Source organism: Zootoca vivipara, chromosome 7 (genome assembly GCF_963506605.1).
Source record: "Zootoca vivipara chromosome 7, rZooViv1.1, whole genome shotgun sequence".
NCBI classification, from domain to species: domain Eukaryota; kingdom Metazoa; phylum Chordata; class Lepidosauria; order Squamata; family Lacertidae; genus Zootoca; species Zootoca vivipara.
In genome coordinates, this window is record NC_083282.1 from 7,707,576 (window position 1) to 7,734,130 (window position 26,555).

Sequence of the window (26,555 nt, forward strand, 5' to 3'; positions counted from 1 at the left end):
CTGCTGCCATGGAGTGGTGGAATAACATAAGGCTTTAAGTGCACAACGGAAGATATAAAATGAAGAGGGAAAGTGACCATTATGCAAGACTATGGGGGACAACTTGTTTAAAATGAATACATTTTGGAGAAATCTGAAACGATAGGTGCTGTTTTAGCAGTTTCCCCAACAGTATTAAATGGGGGCGGGGGGCGGGATTACTGCCCAGGACAGAATCCCTATATGGGTCATTACAGCCACTTCATTTTGATTTTAAATATTAATCTGCGGTTAAGCTATTTTCTGGGACGCAGGTGGTGCTGTGGGTTAAACCACAGAGCCTAGGGATTGCTGATCAGAAGGTCGGAGGTTCGAATCCCTACGACGGGGTGAGCCATGAAAAGGCTACTGTGTCCTGTTGTTTATTTTGCAACATCTCACATTCTGAGATATGCTTCTTCTAATCATGTTGTTGGTTAGTCGTTTAGTTGCTCCGACTCTTCGTGACCCCATGGACCAGAGCACGCCAGGCACTCCTGTCTTCCACTGACTCCCGCAGTTTGGTCAGACTCATGTTGGTAGCTTCGAGAACACTGTCCCACCATCTCGTCCTCTGTCGTCCCCTTCTCCTTGTGCCCTCCATCTTTCCCAACATCAGGGTCTTTTCCAGGGAGTCATCTCTTCTCATGAGGTGGCCAAAGTATTGGAGCCTCAGCTTCACGATCTGTCCTTCCAGCGAGCACTCGGGGCTGATTTCCTTCAGAATGGATAGGTTTGATCTTCTTAGAGTCCATGGGACTCACAAGAGTCTCCTCCAGCACCATAATTCAAAAGCATCAATTCTTCGACTATCAGCCTTTCTTTATGGTCCAGCCAAGCCCTATTTGACATCTCATGGCTAATACTGACTGAATTATCTTCCATGAATTTGTGGTGTCCTCTCCCCTTGCACATTGTTTTGTCAGTTCTCCCGACCACCCCTAGAGCCAACTTCGGGAAGAAGTGGAGAAGACCCATTTCACAAGTGGAAATCCTTGAGCTGGGATTCCACTGATCTGGGGCTTGTTAGGTGAATTCTTCCCAGTGTGTCAAGATAAAATAGCCAAAGAAGGAAGTCTTGTAGTTTTTTTTTTTAAATGTGCATGAATAAAATCACAGCCTAATTTCATGTTCATCATCCTCTTCCCCCCACTCCAACCTTGGTCTTTTGCATCTTTCTTTTTAGTGTGTTTCTCTCCTCCTGCTTCTGTTTTAATTGGCATTTTTGAAATAGATCTTAGTAGCTGTTTTTCTATTTTGATTTCCTTCCTCTCTCATTTTTTCCCTGAAGGAGTTACAATATATCCTTTTACCTACCTGACCTATAAAAATAAAATCCCCCCCCACTCTTTTAGTGCATATGATGAAAAAGCATGAGATCACTGAGATTTTTTATAGATCAAACCTAGCAGCATTTCCAAATTAAATCGGGTGGTGAGATGCAATTTTAATGTGGGCCTCTTATCTAAAAATAAGAAATAATTTTTCATTATTAATAGAACCAGCCTGTGTAAAGTGAGTTGGTTGTAACTGCTAGGTTGCTGTGGGTGGGTGGAACAGTGGTTAAGTATTCGCAGTACCCCCCTGAGAGATTTTGCAAGTCTTTCTGGAAAGTTTTGTTTTTCTTGAAACTTTTCAGACTTTTCTCCGGAGCGAAGATGTCTAAATCCCAACATTTTGTTTTGGCTAATATTTAGCACTAACTCTAGAGTCCCGTCAATTTTGTCCACCATCTTCAGTCACCCAGGGGGAAATCCAATGGTTTAGGAATCACATTCAGCATTGCCTAGGACAGGCATCCCCAAACTTCGGCCCTCCAGATGTTTTGGACTACAATTCCCATCTTCCCCAACCACTGATCCTGCTAGCTAAGGATCATGGGAGTTGTAGGCCAAAACATCTGGAGGGCCGCAGTTTGGGGATGCCTGGCCTAGGACTTCCATACGTCCGGGATTAGGCCCCACCCCCCCAAAAAACCTCCATATTTTCACTTTTTGACATATGGCAACCCCAGTATTAAAACATATTTTAGGTTGGGTTTGTTAGGGGGTCTTGCAAGACCTTAATGGTCTTGATTCTGGCAATGGTTTTGGTTTCATGATTTTTTAAAAATTGATTTATTGTCCCATTTTCTTTGTGGATTGTTTTTATGTGCGCCACTTAGGAATGTCTAGAAATGTCTTGAATAAAGAAAGGCAGTAGAGCAAGAAATTCCTGCTGCCAGCAACCCAAACAGGGGTTGCTCTTAATCCATAATACTGTTTCATGCTATGAGCCCAGCTTTTCTGCAGGAGTCTGGCAGCAGCTCAGAGATTTGCGAGGCAATTGTGTGGATGCGGAGCTTTTCATAAGCTCCGAGAGTCCTTAATCCTCCCTGTTAATTGTTGGTTTGTATCTGAATCCATATATGCTGTAGAGCAGGCAACCCCAAACTCGGGCCTTCCAGATGTTTTGGGACTACAACTCCCATCATCCCTGACATCTGGAGGGCCGAGTTTGGGGAGGCTGCTGTAAAGGATATTCTCTCTAAATTCCAACCTTCTGCTCAGTATCATTTCAGATTTGTCTGTGTTTTCCCCCTCCTTGCCCTCTCCCTTATTTCATTTTGACGTATTTTGGTATATTTTGCTCAAGTTGGCAGAGGGTTGTGTTTCCCCCCCGAAAAATTCTTTTTTTCACACTGCAAATGTTTTAACATGGAAAAGATGAAAATAGTCAAAAGAACTTGTGAGATTGTGATTTCAGTGTCATATTCCCCGCCCCCTTTGACTGAGATTGTAGGAAACAGAGACCCAAATGCTAGTTGAATGAAAAGAAAAATATTTCATCAATAAATTACAGTTCTGTAGACATAAAAATATGCTAAGTTCAGGCACTGATCCAGTGCCATCTTGTTATGCTAACCAAACTGCTTTGATCTAGGGAAAATATTTAAACAGGGCTTGTGTATGCTATAATTTGATGAGAGTGCAGAAAAGGTGCAGATTCTGGTACTGGGTTTGGTGTAGGATTCATTCAGCTTCCTTATAATCTCCTTCCTTTATTTTAAAGCTATTATTTCTAACCTATTTTAGCTCAAAGAAGCTGTGCAGATTGCTGAAATCTCAGAAGTCAGAGGGTGGTGGCTATGTTTTCCTTTGGTGGCCTGCTACTATTACCTTTGCTCCAAGCATAATGAGAAATATGCAAAATATGAAAATTGAGGAAGATTATGCAAAAGAAGAAATTGTGCAGATTTGCATAATTTATGCACTTAATTGTGGGGCGGTGGTCGTGGTGCAGAATATGGATTTCCAGACATAGGTGCATATTTAAACTTTTTAGTGCTGCGTATGTTTAAACTTCAGATACCAAAAATAAATAAATGCCACCATTCTCTAGGGAGAATTTAAGAGCACTTATGATGCACGTAAGAAAAATGTGCAGCGAGTAAGAAAAGAATCAGCCTCGATAGTGGGCAAATTGCTGAGCTTCCCAAAGGTGCCAAATTGTGTAGACTTCTCCTGGCTCCCAGCACTGCAGTGGGCTTTGCACAATATGACCCCAGACTTTGTCCCCTTGGCTTCAGGGCTGACCAGAGAAAAACTTTGGCTTCATACACACTATAACTTTAGAGCACATTCTCCGCCCCCCCCCCCCCACTGAATCCTGGGCAGTGTAGTTTTACTGCCCACAGAATTATAATTCCTAGCAATCTTAACAAGCTACTGTGCCCCAAAATTCTTGTTTGCTCCCAATGGACTTTAAAGGTAAAGTGTTTATACCACCTTCATCTTTGGACTAAGTGTTGAGCACACTACTTTATGGAAGTGAGTCGTGGGCAACTTACGCCCTCCAGGAGCGACGTCTCAATGCCTTCCACATGCGCTGTGTCAGGGAGATTTGGGGCATCGCATGGCAGGGCAGAATCGCAAACAACGATGTGCTCTCCCAAGCCCACATTCCCAGCATGCTTGCATTCCTGTCTCAGTGACATTTACACTGGCTTGGTTATGTCTACAGAATGGAAAATTGCAGGCCTTTCTGCCAGGTGAAGCGTTGCAGTCCTGTGTAGACATGCAAGTTTTTTAGTGTGGTGTCCACAAAATGCCAGCCCATCTCTCTCTCTCTCTCTCTCTCTCTCTCTCTCTCTCTCTCTCTCTCTCTCTCTCTCTCTCTCTCTCTCTCTCACACACACACACACACACACACACACACACACACCTATTTAGCCTGGGTTTTTTCTTTCTGGGGATGATCAGAAAACTTAAGACCTGTTGCAGATGACCTGTTTTGCAGATTAAGCGCCCTCTCTGAGGCTTACGTTTTGTTCTTCGCAACTTTTTCATGGTACCCCATCATTTATTGTTCTAGTTGAAGTTTAATGGGGTCAACTTTCCTTTTCTCACACTCAATGAACAGGGAAAGCATGAAAACCTTAAGGTGGAGGGCTAGAACGGTGTGGGAGTCTACGTATTTTCCTTTCTGGCTTGAGGGCTTTTGCCTGCATGGACCAGCCAGGTGTTTCCTTCTCAACCCTGCTAGATTCCATTCTGTCCCATCAGGATCTGAGCACCACCTTTCAGCTCTCAGACTTTGCCCCAAGGCTCCATAGGCCTGGTAGCCCTGACTTTTGGACCCTATTCTGCTTCCTTGAATGGCATCGGAAAACTGCCAACTCTCTCATTCCCAACCCTCATGCCTTTGCTTTAAGGCTGCAGTTGCCATTCAAGGGAAGAGGTGAGATTTGCAGAATTAGAGACAGTGGTTGGTGACATTAGAACCAATTAAGCAAAGCACATCTTCTTAGAGCTCTGGGCATTTTGACTTAATTAGACCCCCAGGTCAGCAAGCACTGAAGCTTGTGCCCAGTTGAGATCAATGGAACTCCTTTTGTGCCTAAGCAGGGCACATGCACTGCTCATTTGCACACCAACTGTGCTGTGGCATCAGAGGGAAGCTATCAGTGCCGATGATGACTACCAGTGTCTTTTTTTTAAAAAAAGGACATCTGGATGTACCTTCACTCCAGATTCAACCATCCCCACCAAAGTTTCACAGAAGGAAAGGGGCGAAGAGAAAGCACCACTCCTGTTCTCACACCCAAGACCACACTGTTACAGCAGCCAGTGGCAACCTGGTGCCCTTCAGGTGTAAAAAGGTAAAGGTAAAGGGGCCCCTGACCACCAGGTCCAGTCGTGTCTGACTCTGGGGTTGCGGCGCTCATCTCGCTCTATAGGCCGAGGGAGCCGGCGTTTGTCCGCAGACAGCTTCCGGGTCATGTGGCCAGCATGACAAAGCAGCTTCTGGTGAACCAGAGCAGCGCACGGAAAAACCGTTTACCTTCCCGCCGGAGCGGTCCCTATTTATCTACTTGCACTTTGATGTGCTTTCGAACTGCTAGGTGGGCAGGAGCTGGGACCAAGCAACGGGAGCGCACCCTGTTGCAGGGATTCGAACCGCCGACCTTCTGATCAGCAAGCCCTAGACTCTGTGGTTTAACCCACAGCGCCACCTGGGCCCCTCCCTTCAGGTGTACTGCGCTACAATTCCCAACAGCCTCTGCCAGGCCAGAACATCAGGGGGGGGGAGTGTCAGACTGGCAGAGACTGCCCTAAGTTGTGCACTTCTGAAAGGATTCTGAGTAAATAATTTCCTCTTTTAGAATTAAGAATGACAGAATGTTTAATCTCACAGGGGATCTGGTTATGCTTAATTATAGAGTAGGCTGAGTTACAGCTAGCTCACATACAGTCAGCAAGATTTACTCTGGGCTCTTGCAGATGACCTGTTTATTGAGCATTCATCCGGATAAGCGTTCGTATTTATGGAAGGTGCTTCACATACATTATCCTTTTGTAATCGTCTGGCAGACCAGCAAAGGAAGTCAGTATTCGTACCCCAATATTGCACAACCACTTTTTTGATTTCATGATTACATAGGTGAGATTTGATCCAGGGATTTGTTGAGTCACAGCTCGGTTCATCAGCGCTGCATTGCACCAGCTCGAATTCAAGATTCAAACTCATATTCTGAACTTGAAATGTTACCTCTGAAACGTGGGTCCCTTTTAGTGCCATCCGATATGTCGTGTTGGAAGTAGGTCCCATTGAGTTCCCATAGGGCTTATTCCCAACAGCATTTGTAGCCTTCAAACATACCCTGTTTCTCCAAAAATAAGACGTAGCCATAAAATAAGCCGTAGCAGGATTTTTAAGCATTCAAGGAATATAAGCCATACCCCGAAAATAAGACATAGTAATAGGCACAGTAGCAATGCCAGCCATAGCAGGAGAAGGAGGAAAAAAATAAGACATCCCCTGAAAATAAGCCATAGTGTTTTTTTTTTGAGAAAAAATAAATATAAGACAGTGTCTTATTTTCGGAGAAACATGGTAAGCTGTCAGCTGCCAAAAACGCTCGACACCATCTTTCCAATGTTGTTGGATGACATTGCATGCCAACAATCAAATACTTTAAGCCGTTAATGCTATTGCTTATCAGCTATCAGATATTGACATAAAATACAATGAGATGTGAAATACAGGTATCAAATACGCCGGTAGCAACTATCAAATATTGTGAGTATTCAGTGAACACCTGGAGAATATTTTAGAGATGGACCAAAGATTCTTCAGAGCAACATTTCTCTGAATTCACGAGGTGGAAATGAAAGAGGGAAGTGAAAACTGCTGCCTAGTTGCATGGCAAGGTCCCAAACCCTCCCAGGAAGTGGAATAAAGACACATGAAACAGTATTTTAGGTTAATGGGCGAAAAAGGCCACAACTTTATTGGTTACCTAATGTGAGCGGTATTGGCTGCTTAGGCATTGGAAACCACACAACTATATCTGACTCCTGCCCGCCTGCAGGAAGTCTCTGAATGGTTAACCACCAATAGGGGGAGCCCTGCTGATGCACATCAACTAGGGCAGGCATCCCCAAACTTCAGCCCTCCAGATGTTTTGGACTACAATTCCCATCTTCCCCGACCACTGGTCCTGTTAGCTAGGGATCATGGGAGTTGTAGGCCAAAACATCTGGAGGGCCACAGTTTGCCTGAACTAGGGACTCCCCCAGGGTGGAATAGCCTTGAATTAGGAGAGGTAGGTGATGGCTGCTACCTCCCCTCCCCTTCAACCTAAATCTCCAATGCCTAACCACCAAACCTTACAAAGTTGTGACAATTTGCTACGAGGTAGGCAAAAAGCCCAAATGGCCGGTGCCAATTTGCCAAGTGGAAAAATTCCTACCAGGCCCCTTGGAAAACCAAGTTGACCAACCGAGGGCCATAGCAAGGTCAAGAAATAAAAAAGCCTAACCTGAGGGAGGGAGGGAGGGAGAACTGGCTGAGCAGGGAGAAAAACAGGGGCAAGTCCTCGGCCGCAGGCAGTATAAACATAGCTGCCAAGTCTCCCGTATTCCCCGGGAAACCCCCGTTTTTCCAGCTGTCCCCAGCCAAAAAACCGGGTTTTTTGTTTCCCCCCGGTTTATTCTGGCGCAGCGGCCATTTTGGAACTGGGCAGAGCATGCTCAGAAGTGACTTTTGATGCTGCTTTGCCCAGTTCCAAAATGGCTGCTGCGTGATTTCTCGTGCAGCAATCATTTTGGAACAGGGCAGAGCAGCATCAAAAGTCGCTTCTGAGCATGCTCTGCCCAGTTCCAAAATGGCGGCAGCGCTACTTCCGGTCTGCTACTTCCGGTCCAGTCCCTTATTTCTCAGGCCGGAACTTGGCAGGTATGAGTTTAAATAGCCCGTGCCACGCCCCTGGACCATCTTAATTGGACGTCCTAAGGGTGACGTAGGTGAGGACCATCCAATGGCGCAAGGGCGATCCCGCCCTGCGCGCATGGGGAGGGCTTGCTCCCAGCCCACAACGATATCTCCCCGAGAACGGGAAACGGCTTTGGGAGGAACTCTTAGTATTCTGGAGCAAAGGGCTCACTGGGAGCGGTGGCTGTGTTTTTCTCTCTCAAACGTGGCTCCACCACGGCAAACAGTGACAGAGCTCCAAATCCTGTGAGTCAACACGTCCCCCTGTGCTGCCTGTTCCAACGATGGCTGTTGCATCATCTTGAAGCAGCCATCCCCATCTAGGGATGGCGGAAAAGAAAGGTGGGAATCTCAGGAGTCGTCGGCTGCTACTTGATCTCAGAAGTAAAAGGCAAGTTCTCTGATCCATGACATGATAACTGCCGATGATAATAACCACTAATAGCCCGATCCCAGGCACAGTTAGGTTGCGCCAGTTCCCCTGAAAACAATGGCTTAAGTGCCACTAACTCGGCATAGAACCAGGCCGCCAGTCTTGGCTGTGTGCCTATCTGACACAGGCTCTCTCTGTAATCCGATGTGTCATATAATTAAAGATTGTGGGAGGTAGGAACGAGAGCCAAAGAGGCCCTTGGATACAAAAATCGTATTTGGAAGCTATTTGGACTGAAGCCAGAGGTGGCAAATATCCAGTTCTCCTCCCTGTGCAGCCTGGTCCTGGTGTTTCCCTTCCCAGGATTATTCTCATTTGTTTGTTGCTCAGGTGGTGGTGGTTTCATTTTTGTTTTGTTTTTTGAAAATCCGAACGTGGAAATGATTTGTTGGGGAATGAAGAAATCCTAACTGGCTGGTATAGGCATAAATATGAGAGTTTTAGGAGCCGTCATGCACCAGAAGAATCATTATGGGACGTTACATATCAGGATACAGGTTGTGCATAGCTGCCAAGTCTCCCGTATTCCCCGGGAAACCCCCATTTTCAGCCGTTCCCAGCTGGAAAAACGGATTTTTTTGTTTCCCCCCGGTTTTCTTACCGGCCGGGGGAGGCTCCTTCTGTGCATGTCTGGAGTCTCTGGACATGCGCAGAAGCAATTTCTGGCGCGGTGGCCATTTTGGAACTGGGCAGAGCATGCTCAGAAGCGACTTCCGGTGCTGCTCTGCCCAGTTCCAAAATGGCCGCAGCGCGACTTCTGGTGCGACGGCCATTTTGGAACTGGGCAGAGCATGCTCAGAAGCGACTTCTGGTGCTGCTCTAACCAGTTCCAAAATGGCGGCAGCGCTACTTCCAGTCTGCCGATCCCTTATTTTTCCGGCAGGACCTTGGCAGGTATGCAGGTTGTGTGTTATGATGACTGGATGTTCTCATTTGATGTTTGGGGAAAAAACCTAATCTCCCAAGTCAAACATGTTTTCTTTCCAATTCCTCTCTAGCTCAATCTTCTTGTGATTTGAGATCTTGATAGACCACACTTGCAGCCTCCCCATTCTTCTTCTTCTTAGCTACATGTTTCCGATCCTTACTAATTTTCTCTCTTATTGTTTATTGTTTATTATTTATTGCATAATAACAAAGAATTCAAACAAAACAAAACCACAACAATACGATCTTTTACATATGTATCTAATTAGTTAAATTCATTCTGTACTTTTATCTATATGGTTCTTCTCTTAATTCCTTTTTATAAAACCATGACTTCCCTCCACCCATGTATGGCTTCAGTCCTTTAATTTTGTTTGCTCTTGTTGTGTTATGGATGTATATTTTACCTATTTACCCATTGCACCCATTTCTCTGTTTTACCTTAACTTTGCAAACTGCCATCATTGCATATGAGTGTTTTTTCATGTATTCCTTGGCACTATCCCATTTTGATTTGATTGTCCTCTAACTATTGCTGTTATTTTTGCCAATTCAATGAATTCACAAAATTTATTCTTCCATTCTGATTTTGTAGGGACTTTATCTCCCTTCCAGTTCTTTGCTATACGTATTTTGGCAGCCGCAGTTGCATAGAGGAATACCTTTTTCTTGTCGCTGGGAATGTCTCTTGCTATTATACCCAGGAGAAACACTTCTGGTTTCTTATTCCTTACCAATTTTCTCATACTCCATCAATCCATCTTTGAAAGAGGACTTCTTCTGGGCCTGCTTCCACATGCATTGCTTCTCTGTAATCTTTTCCCCAACCCACTCCTCTCCATATTTTGTGACATGCATAATCCACCCACCACAAAGAGTCACACTTTATTGTATTAATCATCACCAGCTTTTATCTGCTCTTAGCTCGATTGTATCCTATTCCGTAGTTGGATCATGAACAAAATCGCTTCTGACATTGTTTCGGAATTATCCTTGCTAGCTGTATTTTTAAGTGTGGCTCAGAACACAGGTTCCAAGGCTGGGCCTTTCATTGGTTTCTAGTTGAATGGGGAAGGACTGTGTGAGGTAGGTTTCAGATTTGAACCTTTCCCCAGGGACTATGGGCCATCTAATGCTGACAACAAAACAATTGTTTCTCAGCCATCTACATCTAAAATTACTCATAACAAAATTAAAAAATTCCTTCCAGTAGCACCTTAGAGTCCAACTAAATTTGTCATTGGTATGAGCTTTCGTGCGCATAGTGCATGCACACGAAAGCTCATACCAATGACAAACTTAGTTGGTCTCTAAGGTGCTACTGGAAGGATTTTTTTCTCCCCGACTACAGCAGACCAACACGGCTACCTACCTGTAACTAAAATCACTCATGTTTTTCAAATGAAAGTGTATGGGTCCTCCTGGTTTGCCATACATGGAAATGCCTGTGACATTTCTCAGGTCCTGTAATTTCAGTTTCTGTTCTACATTACAAGCATCAGTCCGCTGTACTACATTACAAGCATCAGTCCCTCTCCAAAACCAAACCAAACATTTTGTAATAAAGTTGCTTTTGTTACACATCCTTCTCTTCATGATACTTCACGATACTTTCCATAGAAGTGTGAATAAACTGGCCACCTTTCTTTCTGGGGAAAAAGGCACCCATAGGACCCCTATGTGGAATGTGTGACCTGCTGAGAGGAGTGCCATGCCACCCAATGCCCACCTCCCTTACCCACTGTCATGGGTTAGCAACAGTACAGGACAAATCCCCCTGCAAGTTATTTAGCTCCTGGCCAAGGACCTGGCTTTCTGCATGTTAAGGAAATGTTGGGTTGCCATACATCCAGGAATTCCTCAATGTCCTCAGTGGCGGGACCTAATGCCCATTTTACATTTTAAAGCAAATGTCCTGGATTTAGGGTTTAAATTTTTCTGTGTGTGCATGCAGGTAGCTCTGGTTCAGGCTCTGGTGGGGGTGGTTTGGGTTCAGCGTCGACAGAGAGGCTATTGGCTGATTGCTCCACAAATTTTTGTGTCTGGATTTTCACCTCTTGCAATATGGCAACCCTAGGAAATCTCTCTACACATGCTTTAAGTATCTGTAGTCTTTCCAAGGGGCACCCTTGGCTTAGTGTAAACTCAGGAGCTCCTGGAAATGGGCTCGCGGGCACTTTCCCGAGCCTTTTCGTTACCGCATTGTAGCTTAGCACGTAGCCCAAACCCAGAATTGCAGTTCAGCTCTCCCAAGCTAACCAAGAGGCAAAAGCCAAGAGCAAACCTTGGTTAGAGCTCATGGTTAGCCTGGAGAGGGCTAAATCAGGAGCCCACGTTCAGCCAACTTTTTAAGTCAAACCTTGGTTTAGCATGGTGCAGCAGCAAAAGGGAAACTGGCTGTGAGCCTGCCTGTTCATGTGTTTGTGCTAAACCACACCTTGGTTTAGTGTGCCGTGTGAACCAGGAATATGCAAATGTACCACTTGCATTATAGTTCCAAACATCAAGAAAAAGGGATTACAACTTAGTAAATTTATTTTCATGGCAGAAATATTTGTGGTTGAAAGTATAGATATATATAGGGGTTTTTTCTGCTGCTTTTTTCCTTCTTTTTATTTTTATTGATATTTCACTAAAATTTACACAAAAATTAACCATAATCAACATTGTAACGCACTGTTACAATAAATCGAATTAATCATGAATTTACAAATAAATCAAATTAATCATGAATTTACACAAAATAACTAAAAAAACAATACCCTCAAATTCCTCACCACCACTCAACCCTCCACCCACCCTTTAGTGCTTCCAGCCAATCTCATATTGCGCTTCCCCCCCCCTTTTGCTCTTGCGTATACCTGTTTCCTGACTGTTTCAATGATCATTATTTTGAGCCTTCATAGGTCTTTTGAGAGATCGGCATTCTCCCAAAAACTAGTTGTATAATCTTTAAATTTTTCCCAATCTTTGTTCTTATTTCCTTCTTTTATCCCTTTAATTTCTGCTTCTTTTGTAGCCAGATTATAATAAGAAATCATTTTTAGTTGCCAATCTTCTTTTGTTGGTATAGATAAGTATAGATCAGGGGTCACCAAACTTTTTCAGCAGGGGGCCGGTCCACTGTCCCTCAGACCTTGTGGGGGGCCGGACTATATTTTGAAAAAAAAAATAAGAACGAATTCCTGTGCCCCACAAATAACCCAGAGATGCATCTTAAATAAAAGCACACATTCTACTCATGTAAAAACACCAGGCAGGCCCCACAAACAACCCAGAGATGCATTTTAAATAAAAGGACACATTCTACTCATGTAAAAAAATGCTGATTCCTGGACCGTCCGCGGGCCGGATTGAAAAGGCGATTGAGCCGCATCTGGCCCCCGGGCCTTAGTTTGGGCCCCCTGGTATAGGGGTGGCAAGTGGATTCAGGGATATCATTTAGTTGTCTCCACCTGGATGCTTCAGACCACGTTCAATTGGTTTTTGTGAGGATCACATTTGTGCCTGGTTGTTGTGAAATAACCACAATAATGCTTTAAAAAATACACTTGTTTTACAGTTTCATTTTGAGCAGCCGTGTTAATTTGTGGTTATTGATATTACCAGCTTCACACATCCAAGCATATCTTTATGACCGTGAAGGTTAGAAACATGCTGAACAAATTTTTGGAAGCTGTATTTGGGAGTCAAATGCCACAGTTTGTGGCTGTCTGGGACTCCCATAGACTAGGAGCACACTGCACAAACATACACACACACACCCCTGCTTGTATGGAGCTTTTGGCAAGTGTTTTCAGCAAAGGCCAACCGACAAGAACCTCAGCCACAGTCGACTTTCTGGTTAACCTAATGATGGATGGACTAACTACACCTTTCAATTTGCCCCTTTCAAATTTGTCATAATAAACAGGAGGAGGAGAAGGGGAACAAATCTGTTGCCACAGCTTCTTCGGTTGATGTGAAAGAGTTTCCTCCTGTCTCAGTATCCAAGGAAACGGAACTCTTGTTTCTGAACGGAGCCAGATTTTTATCCAACTGTATACTGCAGAGAGGGAAATAATAATAAGAAGAAATAAAGGTGGTTAATTGCCCAGCAAGGGAGACATAGCCAAGAGCTGTGCTGGCCTGTAATTAGGTGAATTAGTAGAACAATGACCCAATTTTGTCTGGTTTCTGGACGGCTGCGCAAAACTGGGAAAGGCTGCTTATCTCTGCCTGATTCTGCTGGTTTCTGTGCTTTTCTCTTTTTGAATCTGGCAGATGTGACCTCCCTACATTTCTCGTAAGCACCCTGTCTGTCAGAATGTCACCATGTGATAGGATGACACCTGGAAGGTCTTCCATCCTTGAGAAGGGCAGGAAAATCTGCTGCGGGATTTGGCAGCTCTTGGTCAATTCATTAAGACGATTACATCCAGACCAGTCGGTATTTTGTGGGAGGAATTTTAGGTTTGGACAATTAAAGGGAATCAATGCGCTCTGCTGCCCCTGCACAATAAATACACAACAGCAGTTGTTTTTTGTTTTGTTTTGTTTTTGCAGTTTGGAAAGTGATGAGAAAATGCATTGAAAAGTGTGGGGTGAAGGATTAGTGGGAAGAATCGCGAGCATCCTGCAAGCTAGTCAGGATGAATGCGCATTGTCATATATCTAAGCAAATCAGAACAAAATGTTCAATAAAGACAGGAAGTAGTCTAAACTCCATGTAAGGTTAGTGCAAGCAAACTGAGATAATGCTGACTTCCCAGGTTGTCCAGAGGAGCTGCCTCTGTAGTCCTACCTATAAAGGTAAAAAGGTAGAGGTAAAGGGACCCCTGACCATTAGGTCCAGTCGTGACCGACTCTGGGGTTGAGGCGCTCATTTTGCTTTACTGGCTGAGGGAGCCAGCGTACAGCTACCAGGTCATGTGGCCAGAATGACAAAGCCGCTTCTGGCGAACCAGAGCAGCGCACGGAAACGCCATTTACCTTCCCACCGGAGCGGTACCTATTTATCTACTTGCACTTTGATGTGCTTTCGAACTGCTAGGTTGGCAGGAGCTGGGGCCGAGCAACGGGAGCTCACCCCGTCACAGGGATTCGAACCGGTGACCTTCTGATCGGCAAGCCCTAGGCTCTGTGGTTTAACCCACAGCGCCACCCGCGTCCCTTGACCCACAGCGCCACCCACATCCTACCTTTATAAAGCGTTCAGAAGCTTCTGCTGGTGCAGAGCATCAACAAAAGACCGCATACACATCCCTCCAGAGCATTTTATACCAGTGATCCGGCATTCATGCTATCTCTCTGTTCTTTTGGAGGCAGAATTCAAGGTGCTTGAGTCCTGACAGCCAAATACATTTTGGGTTCAATACTTAGAGGTGAAATGAAAAATGATATACCAGTTCTGAATGGTCCTGTTCCCGTGTCATCCTGTACTTTGTGTGTGTGGAGGGGTGTTTACACCTTACTTACCCTGTTTCTACAGATATCACTGGCCTTTTCTCTGTGGCTTATCTTCACTGCTCCCCTCCTCTGAACGAGCTTCAGTCTCTGGGACTTGTTTGCCAACCTGGCAGAATATGGTCCTCATCCCAGCTGCTGTGTCTTCTGCCCACTTCCCTTTTGCTAAACTCCTCCTGGCCGATCACTGCAGCTTGTTTACTGGCTTGCGACGTTGATGTCTCAAAGGAGCATGCACCTTCTGATTTGAAGAATATTAATCTTGAGAAGTTGACACTTGTTACCTGGGGAGAGACTTCTGCCTTCCCGGGGCTGTCTCCACGTTGGATTGATTGTGCCCTGCGGGAAGATTAAATTGATGCCATAAAGAAAAGTAGCAATTTTGAAGAGCAACGTCTCGACTGGTTTGGGAGCCTAGGATATAATTACACAGGACGGCACAACTCTGTACTGGCTTGGTGGTGGAAGGCAACTGTAATTGAGTATACCTGGTCCACAGAATTGGGTTTTTTACTCTTGTTCCACTTGGTGTCCCTTAATGACCTTCAGCGAAATTGTGGTATGCACATTGCTTCTGCTCTCTCCTGAATACTCCTGACCTTTGAAGCAGAGGATCTCTATGCCGTTCAGTGCAGAGGAATGAGATACGGTTGTTCTGGAGCAGGGGTCCCCAAACTATGCCCCCCAGGCCGGATGCGGCCCAATCGGCCTCCCAATCCGGCCCACGACGACCCCCGCCTTAAAAATCGGCAAAAAATCGCCGAAAATCCTTTGTGCGCATGCGTATGGGCCTCTCCCGACCCAGAAGAGGTCATTTCCGATGCACCTCCGGGTCGAGGGAGGCCCATACGCATGCGCACAAGCGATTTTCGGCGATTTTTCCCCGCCTGTGTGCGTGTGCGCATGCGCGCGTGTGCGCATGCGCACGGGCGCGCGCTCCCCTGCCCTCCGGCCCGCTGCGCGCGCACTCCCCTGCCCTCCAGCCCGCTGCGCGCGCACTCCCCTGCCCTCCGGCCCGCCGCGCGGTAAATCTGGGGACCCCTGTTCTGGAGCAATTCCAGAGGCATGATTTGGCAAGGACCCGTTGCTTCAGCAGCTTTGCCGTCCTCACTTCGCATGGTGCACTGAGGAGATCAGAAGCCATTTGAGAGATTCCTCACATTCTAGACCCCTCCTATTTTGAGGATAAAGGGGCCAACTGAGGGTGCCTTACTTAAGAGTCCCCAAAATCGGATTCTACAGATTCTTCTCTGCCGCAGACAAAACGAGGGTCCCTAGGTCAGCTCTCTCAAAAGATTTTCCACCAAATAGTGTGGCTTTTTTTAAAAAGAAGATTTTTCAGGGGGGGGGGGACATGCTTCCAAAACAAAATTAGCATCATGGCAGTAGAATCATAGAATTGTAGAATTGTAGTGCAGGAAGGGACCTTGAGGATCATCTAGTCCAACCCCCTGCAATGTAGCAATCTCTACTAAAGCATCCATGACAGATGGCCATCCAACCTCTGCTTAAAAACCTCCAAGGAAAGTCTACCACCTTCCAAGGGAGTCTGTTCCACTGTCAAACAGCTCTTAGTGCCAGAAAGTACTTTCTGATGTTTAGTTGGAATCTCCTTCCTTGTAGCTTGAAGCCATTGGTTCGGGTCCTGCCCTCCAGAGCAGGAAAAAACAAGTGTGGTCCATCTTCCATGGGACAGCCCTTGAGATATTTGAAGATGGCTATCCTCTCTCCTCTCAGTTTCCTCTTTTCCAGGCTAAACATACCTAGCTCCCTCAACCATAACCCATACGGTTTGCTTTCCGAAACTTTGATCACCGTTCTTTGAACAGGGTCCAGGACTTTGGGTGGGATCTGGCCAAGGCAGAATAGAGCAATACAGTCATACCTCAGGTTACGGCCTCTTCAGGTTGCGTCTTTTTGGGTTGCACTCCACGCCAAACTCGGAAGTACCGGAACGGATTACTTCTGGGTTTCGGTGTGCGCGCATGCACAGAAGCACTAAATGCATGTTTAAAGGTAAAGGTAAAGGGACCCCTGACCATTAGGTCCAGTCACGGACGACTCTGGGGTTGCTTGTTTTACTGGCCAAGGGAGCTGGCGTACAGCTTCCGGGTCATGTGCCCAGCATGACTAAGCCGCTTCTGGCGAACCAGAGCAGGGCACGAAAACGCCGTTTACCTTCCCGCCGGAACAGTACCTATTCATCTACTTGCACTTTGAGGTGCTTTCGAACTGCTAGATTGGCAGGAGCAGGGACCGAGCAACGGGAGCTCACCCCATTGTGGGGATTCGAACCACCAACCTTCTGATTAGCAAGCCCTAGGCTCTGTGGTTTAGACCACAGCACCACCCGCGTGTTTACTCAGAAATAAATCCCCCTATGATTTAGAAGGCCTTAAGTGTGTTTAGAATTGCAGGCATACTTTTCTTCCAACACTCTTGAGCTGTCTGCATAAGATCTTTATAGCTTTTACATAACTACAGTGTCTGGTCATATAATTGTCTACACACAAATTTGTTGCTATTAGCAAATGAATGAAAAGTCTTTCGCAAAAACAACATTACATATCTTTTCAACCACCATTCAGCATTCATTTTTGAAATAAAATAGCCTTTCTCCACATCATTGCCAATAAACACCCATTACCTTTTTTGCATATATATCTAATTTACATTGGTTATATACCATTTATTCAATAACCTTATCTTTAACTTCCCAGAGAGAACCACTCTCAATAATGGAACCCTTCTTCATCAGTTCTGTTTCTTAATCCTGCTCCCTTTTAATGCATTAGCAAAACCATAAACACCTGTAAAGTTCTGAAATCCAACCTTTAGAATATATTACAGCTCAGTCCTACATATTATCTACTCAGATAAACCTGTTGGGTTTAGTTGGATTTATTCCCTGTTAATAATAATTGATTGATTAAACCCTTCACACATCTCAGGGCAGTTCACAAAAAAGATTAAAAAACACAAAATACATAATAAAAAACAATGACAATAACACTGTGTGGGGATTGTTTTGCATGTAAAGGTATGTTCATCATCGAACCCCCACCTGCAGCCCAAACACAGGTGCAGAAAGGACCCCCATCAAATCCATTTTTACCTTGTTAAAATGTGTGTGAACATGACAAACTTTCTCATTTGCAGATTTTATGAGTTTTCTTTGCTTAGCTTTACATGCAAGTTTGCATATGTTACAAATTCTCCCCCATCAATAGCGTCTGAAAATGTGTCGAATCAGCAATCTGTTCTTGTATGCATCTTCCCATCTAAAATGAGGAATAAATATAAAACTAATAGATAAATGTTGACACTGGTCCCACATTTGTGGGATGCGATTCTCTGGGCATCAAAACAGCTCCATCACTTTCAGGTTTGAAACCAACCTTAGAGGCCCCTATCTTTGTGGCAAACTTTAGCAGCTAATTAGTTGTGAGTTCCAAAACTGGTATCTCTGGCTGGTTTTGATAATTTTATATATGTCAAAACTTGGTTTTTGGCATTGTTTTGAAATATTTTGAGGCTTTTGGAGTGCTCTAATAAGGTGGTAAATTGTGTTTTATTCTATGACACGTGGCTCGTGAATTGCTTTGAGTTTGTTTTTTCTTGCAAAGAAGGATGAGACTTTATGAAACAACTACATCAAACAAAACTCTAGGGCTCATAGTTTCCCAGCGGTTGTTCCCCTCCTCCCACCCCTCCTTTTGTTAAAATACAGAATTGAAAGTTGTACTTCCCACAGCTGCTTTTCAGGTTTTTTGTTTGTTTGTTTTTTAAGAGTGCAAAGAATGTGGTGTGCATTGCCTAGCTTGGCCCTACATTTTAACAGTTGGGGAGATAGCAGAGGGAGTATACAGAGAGAAGGGGAAGAGAGAGGCTATACACACATGCACGCACGCACACACACATATACAGTGGTGCCTCACAAGACAAAAGTATTTCGTTCTGCAAACGAAAAAATGAAAGGCACAAATCTGCAAAAAAAATGAAAGGCACAAATACAGGATGGGTTACACCTGGCTTGAGAGCATTACATGTGAAAAGGATCTAGGAGTCCTGGTAGACCACAAACTTGACATGAGTCAACAGTGTGATGCAGCAGCTAAAAAAGCCAATGCAATTCTGGGCTGCATCAATAGGAGTATAGCGTCTGGATCAAGGGAAGTAATAGTACCACTGTATTCTGCTCTGGTCAGACCTCACCTGGAGTACTGTGTCCAGTTCTGGGCACCACAGTTCAAGAAGGATACTGACAAGCTGGAACATGTCCAGAGGAGGGCAACCAAAATGGTCAAAGGCCTGGAAATGATGCCTTATGAGGAACGGCTTAGGAAGCTGGGCATGTTTAGCCTGGAGAAGAGAAGGTTAAGGGGTGATATGATAGCCATGTTCAAATATATAAAAGGATGTCATATAGAGGAGGGAGAAAGGTTGTTTTCTGCTGCTCCAGAGAAGCGGACACAGAGCAATGGATTCAAACTACAAGAAAGAAGATTCCACCTAAACATTAGGAAGAACTTCCTGACAGTAAGAGCTGTTCGACAGTGGAACTTGCTGCCAAGGAGTGTGGTGGAGTCTCCTTCTTTGAAGGTCTTTAAGCAGAGGCTTGACAGCCATATGTCAAGAATGCTTTGATGGTGTTTCCTGCTTGGCAGGGGGTTGGACTGGATGGCCCTTGTGGTCTCTTCCAACTCTATGATTCTATGAACTTCGTCTTGCGAAGCGCTGCCATAGAAAACTTCGTCTTGCGAGTTTTTCGTTGCGCGAGGCATTCGTCTTGTGAGGTACCACTGTGTGTGTGTAATGGCTTGGGATGAGGACAAGCAATGCCAGAGGCTCTGCGGAACAGGGGGAGCACAGCCCCAGTTCAAGCCTCCCCCCCCCCCCGTGCAGAGGTCGAGCCCGTGAGTGCTGGTACGAATGCAAGGCTGGCTGGATCAGGCTGAGCAGGAAAATGTGAGTCTCGGCACCAGTGTGTATCTTTAAATTGCTGCTCAGCTTAAGGATGCTAAGTTTAGACCTAGAAATGGCTGTTGACTCACAGTGGAGGGTAAGGTGCACCAGTTCCGGCTGTCAGGTGCCTGGTGTGCGTAACGCCCCCTCCTGCAAGCAGGCAGGCAGGCAGGCAGGCAGATGTGCTTTGCCCAAGATCTATGTTTAGTAACTTTTTTTTCTTGTTTGTCTCCAGCATCCTCGCCACAGCAGGGACACATTTCAACACCCATGTGGACCTGAGGACACTGCGGGCAGTGCGAGTGCTCAGACCCTTGAAGCTTGTCTCAGGCATTCCTAGTAAGCATCTGCTTTCTCCCCATCCCTCCCTCCCTCCCTCCTTCTCCTCCTGCTTCCTCGCTGAGAAGCATTGGTGTTTACAGTGTGAATCCTTCGTATCCCGCTGTGCTGTTCGCAGAAATGCTTTACTCAACCAGGGGGGGTTATTGCAGGAGATGTGCATGAAATGCCCCGGGTTCACACATTCTGGGATGCTGCATGTGGGGTGATTGGTAACAACTGAGTTGCCAGCTCTCATGAACCTGAGGCAGGGGCGTAGCAAGGGGGGGTGATGGGGGCGGGTCGCCCCGGGTTCCAGCCTGGGGGGTGACACTTGGCATGCCCCTCCCCGCCCCTCACCTCCGCCCCCGCACGCCGTATGGACATACACGGTTCGTATGGGCTGCCGCTGGTGCACGAGTGGCATCCCGTTATGGGCCGTTGTATGCAAGTGGCAGCCTGTGGGGCCGCTGTGCACCAGCAGAACCCCGTACGGACTGTGCATGTGCAGCATCCTGCTTATGCACACTCCATACAGGGTGGTGCACATGCCCGGTCCGTACGGGCTGCTGCTGCCGCTACCGTAAGGGTAGCACCCCCCAGTGACTCCAAAGCCAAGTCTCAGCCTCCCGGTAAACAGCGCTGAGCGGGCTGTTTACTGGGAGGCCGGAGGCTCAGTTTTGGAGTCATGGGGGGGCGCGACCCCTCTACGTAGAGCACATGCGTGGCGTCTTTACATAACACCACATGCATAGTGATGCTACGCATGTGCGCTGCGAGTGACGCCCCGCCCCCGGGTGCACAGCAATTTGCCGCCCCCGGTGACGCAGCGGCTTTCTACGCCGCTGACCTGAAGCCCTGGGAGGAGCCTGGTGGGCAAGAGCTTGCTGGATGCTGGAAATGGTTCTGGTGGACAGCCCTTCTTTTGGCTAATGACTGTCCCATTTCTACCAATTCTGTGATGTGCTGCCAGACCAGCACCTACTTTAGTCCGCCGGGTCCCATTCGCCCTGAAACCCCGCATAGACGAGGAAAGGGGTGTTATGTACTGAGCTGAATCATAGAACAATAGGATCCAGAATCAGCAGTCTGATTCTGGGTCCTATTGTTCTATGATTCAGCTCAGTACATAACACTTTACCTCCCTCAGACTTTAGCATTGTAGTAGCCAGCTTTCCAGAAGTTTTTTTTGTAACCACTTCAGTCTTTGGGCTTATTCATACTTACCTTTTCCTCTGCTCTTTCCAGGCATTGTCTGCACTTTAAAGCTCTGTCCCTGAGGCTGAGCACCCTTTGTTTTTGCTCCGGAGCTTTTCCAGAAAAAAAACACCCAAACACCACTCTTTAAAGCTGAATTGAAGCAAATGGCAATATGCAGAAAACCTGAATGTGGGGAAAGCTCTGGGGCAAAAGACATGGAGTTTTAAAGCAGGGACCTATGCCTGGAAAGGGCAGGGCAAAGGGGAAGTGCAGATAAGCCTTAAATTGACTTCTTCATATTGTAATGGCTCTTCCTCCTTCTCCTCCCTCCCTCCCTCCCTCCCTCCCTCCCTCCCGAGCTCCTACATACTGTATAGGAGAGATAAATTGTCCCGACCGCATCTGGCGATGGTACTTCTATTTTTAATTGCATTCTCCCCCTTTCCCTTCATCAAGGTTTACAGATTGTGCTCAAATCCATCATGAAGGCCATGGTGCCTCTCCTGCAGATTGGTCTCCTCCTCTTTTTCGCCATCCTGATGTTTGCAATCATTGGCCTGGAGTTCTATAGCGGAAAGCTTCACCGGGCTTGCTACGTAAACAATTCAGGTGAGGAACGTCGCATGTCCCCTCTCCTTTCCCAGCTCAGTTCTTGCCTTTGACTTCTCAAGTGCAGCCATAGCAAACACAGGAAGCCATCAGGGGCTTCCAGGGTGGCCACCAAAGCACCGATTTTCCCCACGGGATGTTGCATCTTGGTGCCACTGCTGGCGGGAGGCTGCTTCAGTCATTCTTCCCCACCACAACAGGAGGAGGAGGTGAAGGAGTTTTGCCACTGGAGTCGCATCATGCTTGCCTCTGTGCTTTTTGGATATGGGGGGGATTGTGGGCCCCACCCCAAAAAATATTGCAGGGGGGGCAAAAGGGCTTGGCCCCCAGGAGCTGGTGCCCCTTCCCCTGAACCCCACCCTACCCCACCCCAAAAGGCTCAAGGAAGATAACAATAGAAACATTGCTAGCAATAAAAAAAAAAACTTATTATTTATACCCTGTCCATCTGGCTCGGTTTCCCCAGCCACTCTGGGCGGCTCCCAACAGAATATTAAAAATATGATAAAACATTAAACATTTAAAACTTCCCTAAACAGGGTTGCCTTCAGATGTCTTCTAAAAGTCAGATAGTTGTTTATTTCCTTGACATCTGACGGGAGGGCATTCCACAGGGTGGGTGCGACTACTGAAAAGGCCCTCTTCCTTGTTCTCTGCAACCTCACTTCTCTCAGTGAGGGAACCACCAGAAGGCCCTTGGAGCTGGACCTCAGTGTCTGGGCAGAATGATGGAGACCAGGGCCGTCTTAAGCACCTCTGGCACCCTGGCACCGTGGTGCGACGGATCCCTCCGCCACCCCCCGCCACCCCCCGCCACCCCGTTTTCCAGTGCCACGGGCAGGCGGGCGGCCGGGCTCAGCACACAGCGCTGCTGCCGAGGGCGCTGCTGCGTGGCGGAGCGGCCGGCGCCACCCAGCCTGGCCGTAGGGCCGGCCCTGATGGAGACACTCCTTCAGGTATACTGGACCGAGGCTGTTTAGGGCTTTAAAGGTCATCACCAACACTTTGAATTGTGCTTGGAAACGTACTGGGAGCCATTGTAGGTCTTTCAGGACTGATGTTATATGGTCTCAACAGCCACTCCCAGTCACCAGTCTCACTGCTGCATTCTGGGTTAGTTGTAGTTTCCGGGTCACCTTCCAAGGTAGCCCCATGTAGAGCACATTGCAGTAGTCCAAGCGGGAGATAACTAGAGCAAAGCCAAATAAAAGTTCATCCAATTAAAATCCTCACGGAAATATCCTTACTCTTTGCTGACCTCACCCTAAAACAGGCATCCCCAAACTGCGGCCCTCCAGATGTTTTGGCCTACAACTCCCATGATCCCTAGCTAACAGGACCAGTGGTCAGGGATGATGGGAATTGTTGTCCAAAACATCTGGAGGGCCGAAGTTTTTGGGGTGCCTGCCCTAAAACATATACATGCACACACATTTTGGAGTTTTATGCCAGATTTCCCAACACCAAAAACAACTACACAGGAGAGGATTTTGCTTTGGGATTTGTGGGATTTTTGCAACGAGGTGCATGGATGTTTGCAAGGCAGCACAGATAAGTTCAGGACACAAACATTAACTGAATCGTTTTGTGATGAGAGGGTGGGGGAGAAATGGAAAGACCCTGAGTTGTTGCAACACCTCCCCACCCAGCACCACCCAGTGGAAACCAGAACACTGCCAGATGGCAGCTGTGGTTGTAAGGTTTTGCATTTCTAAGGCAATGGAGTTATGAGAATGGATATTTTAAATGCTTGGATTCAGAAGCATAAATCACTTACTCTGCTGCATCCCCACATTTTGTGCAGGGTGTGTGTGTGTATGTAATATAGAATTTGCAACACTCTAGTGCCCCTCTTGAATGTGACGAAGAACCTGAACCCAAGGTCAGGCTATGGAGAAGTCGGGTGAAGCTAGTTGGATAGTTGTTGGCCCAGCTCTCTGTTGCACCCGCTCAGTTCTTTGGGGAAAGTAACTAGAATGCAATGGTGAGACCGCGTAAGGAGGGCCAATACTTAGTTCCTCCCACAAGGAACTGGAAGTCTCTAAGAGCAATTGGGCAGTTTTAACCCACCCACCCCAAGAGTCCTCCTGGGTGCATTGCAGTTGGGGATAATGCCCAATGAGGGCAAAATTCTGGTGCTGGGGAGGCCCAGCCTCCTACAGAGAGAGGATGCAGTGTGGACCCATGTGTGCTAACTACACAGAGATGTAGTTCTCTGTGGAAATTCTTGCTGCATGAAAGCTACAACGTCACAACCTTTTATGGGGCAAACCAAAAGTCACAGAGCTGTGAGCAAGTTTTTTTTTTGAATTCCCTGTAACTTTTCATCAGTTGTCCAGTGAAACAAGAAGTGTGTGTGTGGGGGGGTGGCCCCCTCCTTTTTGGTTGTTTTATTTTGTATCTTGACAGATAAAGAGTTCTGGAGAACTCAGAAGCTTGTCCGCAGCACTGTAACATTTGGTTTGGTTGCAATAAAGGTTATACAATACTGTGGATCTTCCCTGCTCTTGGGGACATTCCTTTTGCTTTCCGTTGATTCACCTGTGTCCTATTGGTTTAATCTGTGTATGATTTCAGGTGAATTGCAAGACATTCCTTTTGCTTTCTGTTGATTCGCCTGTGTCCTATTGGTTTAATCTGTGTGTGATTTCAGGTGAATTGCAAGAGTTGGACCCGCCTCATCCCTGTGGAGTACAAGGATGCCCTACAGGTTATGAGTGCAGAGAGTGGATTGGTCCCAACGACGGGATCACTCAGTTTGACAACATCCTCTTTGCTGTGTTGACTGTCTTCCAGTGCATCACCATGGAAGGATGGACTACAGTGCTGTACAATGTGAGTAAAATCTGCAAGGAACGACTCTGAAGATAATTAGATCTTCAACTTAATCTACATTGTGATGTCTTCAGTTTGCCATTATTGCAGTGTTTTCACTTCTTTTCTCTCCACATCCTATATCATGTAGGTCTTGCCCAGTTCACCTTGCTCAGCATATGCCCACTGCAAGTGAGAATCAGAATCAGAAAATCTTTATTTGCATCAGCCACTAGCCATAACAATAAAATAAAATAAAATGTGCTGCAGATAGAGGTAAAAACTTAACTATACAAAGTACATTTGGGAAGTTTTATATCAATAATCCAATAATAGATCTTATTCTAATTGCCCCCGCTAAAAACCTTGCAGTTTTTTCTGTCACCTGATCATCTTGATCTGCTAATAGAAAGGACACAGTAGCAATGGTTGAGTCAGGTGACATGGACAATAGTAGAGGAGTAATAACCTCACTCCTCAAATCTTTATAAAGATTGCAAGCCAGAAGCACATGAGCCACTGACTCAATACTGCCACCTGCACATGGACACAACCGCTTTTCCAGTGGAATTTTTTTGAAATTGACCCTTAGGTACAGCCAAAGGCAGCATACTCAATCTTATGAAAGTAAAAGCGTGTCTGTATTTTGGAATTGTTAAATTTTGTGAATAGGGTGCCAAAGTGTCAAAATGACTAGGTGGAAAATAATCCTAACCATGGACAAAATTTCCTTATTGTGGCCAAATTGTTCTATCGCTCGATATCATACAGGCGCTGTCTAATTAAATTATGCCTGTTGTCTTTGTCCATGGAGTTTTCTTGGCAAACTACTGGAGTGGTTTGCCAGTTCCTTCTCCAAGTAGATCACATTTAGTCTAAACTCTCAGCTATGACCTGCCCATCTTGGGTGGCCCTGCACGGCATAGCTTGTAGCTTCTCTGAGTTATTCAAGCCCCTACGCCACGACAAGGCATTGACCCATTAACCTGGACCATAAAGAAGGCTGATCGCCAAAGAATTGAAGGCAATGATCCCATTCTGAAGGAAATCAGCCCTGAGTGCTCACTGGAAGAACAGATCCTGAAGCTGAGGCTCCAATACTTTGGCCACCTCATGAGAAGAGAAGACTCCCTGGAAAAGACCCTGATGCTGGGAAGGATTGAGGGCACAAGGGGAAGGGGACGACAGAGGACGAGATGGTTGGACAAAATGGACAGTGTTCTCGAAGCTACGAACATGAGTTTGACCAAGCTGTGGGAGGCAGTGGAATACAGGAGTGCCTGGCTTGCTCTGGTCCATGGGGTCATGAAGAGTCGGACATGACTAAACGACTAAACAACAACAACAAATTAAATTATTTGCTTTACTGAAGCTGAATGTTAATAACTGTTGTGGTGATAAACCAGAAAAGTAAAGCTTTTGGTTGACAATTTTAGTCCAAGCGCTGTCATGGCAATCCTGCGATACTAAGGGTAGTAGACCAGTGGGGTTAAAATTTAGTGAACAAGTAAGCTTGTTTCTACTTTTTCACAGTATTACATCTATTCCCTTCAGTGCTTCTATATTAAATTGTATAATGTGTATGAGTTGTGGGGGTTTGGTACATCCTCAGGCATTATTTTAACAAGTGAGCTGAAGCTGCAGTGTTTTCCTGACTGTGACGCCCCTAGCTTTTGGTACAGTAGCACCATGTTAAACCACACCTGCCTCCCTTTCCCAAGTGTGGACAGTGTGGACAGCAGGCTCGCATAGACTTAATGTGTGGTTGCTATTGAGAAATAATATATATATATATATGTGATAAGAATAATATAGGAGAAAACTGGGTATTGAAACTTGCTTAATCTAAATCATATATCCCAGTTTACAGCGGCCCTTTAAAGTACGCTTCACACAGAGTATACGCAGTCAGAAGTTGACCTGGCTAAGAAAACACTACCAAGAGCGTAGGAAACTATCTCCCTTAAATGAAACCCCTTACTAGCTGTACGCTTGTAAAAGCATACAGAAGAAAATACAAACTGTTGGGTTTCTTTAACTGAAAAACAAACTTACTCTAAAGAGACTTTAA

At 45.9% G+C, this 26,555-nt stretch overlaps 1 protein-coding gene across 1 annotated transcript in view; it reads left to right on the plus strand.

Moving 5' to 3' along the window:
- CACNA1E (calcium voltage-gated channel subunit alpha1 E) overlaps window positions 1–26,555 on the plus strand; it is a 281,416-nt gene that overhangs the window by 34,934 nt on the left and 219,927 nt on the right. The window contains exons 3-5 of the mRNA XM_060277446.1: window positions 19,779–19,882; window positions 21,518–21,670; window positions 24,324–24,505. Coding sequence (XP_060133429.1) covers window positions 19,779–19,882; window positions 21,518–21,670; window positions 24,324–24,505 — 439 coding nt within the window. The remainder of the gene's footprint in view (window positions 1–19,778; window positions 19,883–21,517; window positions 21,671–24,323; window positions 24,506–26,555) is intronic.